At 37.7% G+C, this 1,044-nt stretch overlaps 1 protein-coding gene across 1 annotated transcript; it reads right to left on the minus strand.

Moving 5' to 3' along the window:
* Positions 1–752, minus strand: LOC18098674 (protein RALF-like 33). Its single transcript, XM_006382424.3, has one exon. It carries the CDS (start codon positions 580–582, stop codon positions 220–222), a length of 363 nt encoding a protein of 120 aa, XP_006382486.1. The 5' UTR covers positions 583–752; the 3' UTR covers positions 1–219.
* Between the last annotated feature and the right edge of the window lie 292 nt (positions 753–1,044).

Here is a 1,044-nt window from a genome sequence, read left to right on the forward strand (position 1 = left end):
AGAAAAAAAGAATAATAGTAATACTTAACAATAATCTTTTACAAAGACATTCAAATATAGTTATGACAACAATTTTTCCATCAAGAAATAACATCGAAGACCCAACACCACCGACTCCTTTCCCTGTCTTTTCCCCTCAAGTATGACAATCAAACCCATTAAAAAAAAAATGTAAAAAAGGCAAAAAAATTGTAAAAAAAATCAGTAAATAAATAAAATTCAACTCCTGCACCTTGTAATGCGACTGCATCCACGGCTGTAAGGATTAGCCTGGGCCCCCCTCTGGCAGTTATAGTAAGAAGCGCCACGCCTAGAGCAAGGAACATTGTTCCTCTGAAGCGCACCATAGCTGACGTATTTGGTAGTTGCTAAAATACGCCTGTTGATCTCTGTGTCCATCTCAAACTCTTCTCCATCCTCAGCCATGCACTCTGCTATAGACCCCTTGCAGACTGATGATCTAGTGGCAGGAATCCACCCCAGATGGTGATCCCCACTTCCTTGAACGGTGGATGATAAGCCCATCGCCATCAAGATCAAGATTGTAGCTGAAATCAAGAACCAAGAACTCCTCTTTGCCATTTCTTGAAAAGGAATACAGACAAAGAAACTCTCTTTCTAGCTAGGTTTTCCTGAATTAATGGTTTCTTGTGGGCTTCTTTTCTCTCTCTGCAGGGATGGTACTGTGCTGGATGTGTCTATGAGCTTATAAGGTTTCTTTATTCTTTTCGCTTCATGAGGTAAGACAACAGCTAAGGGCTTGCCGAGTTGAAGACTTGTAAGTGGGCAACTATTCATTATTGACTTTGATGTTTCGTTCTATTTACCAAATTGCCATTGCTTTATCTAAGTTCATGGCAGCCACTAACTACAAGGATTAAGCTAGGGCACCAGCCGGTCAGCCAGTCAGCATCAAACTAACGGGGTGTTTGGAATTTGGTTTTACAGTGTTTTTTAAAGATTTTTTTAATTTTTAATTTTTATGTTTAAAAATTATTTTGATATCATGATATTAAAAATAAATTTTAAAAAATATAAAATATA

This window comes from Populus trichocarpa, chromosome 5, assembly GCF_000002775.5.
Source record: "Populus trichocarpa isolate Nisqually-1 chromosome 5, P.trichocarpa_v4.1, whole genome shotgun sequence".
NCBI lineage: Eukaryota > Viridiplantae > Streptophyta > Magnoliopsida > Malpighiales > Salicaceae > Populus > Populus trichocarpa.

Coding starts and splice junctions, on each gene's coding strand:
- LOC18098674 (XM_006382424.3), bottom strand. CDS start 582: ATGGCAAAGAGGAGTTCTTGGTTCTTGATTTCAGCTACAATCTTGATC.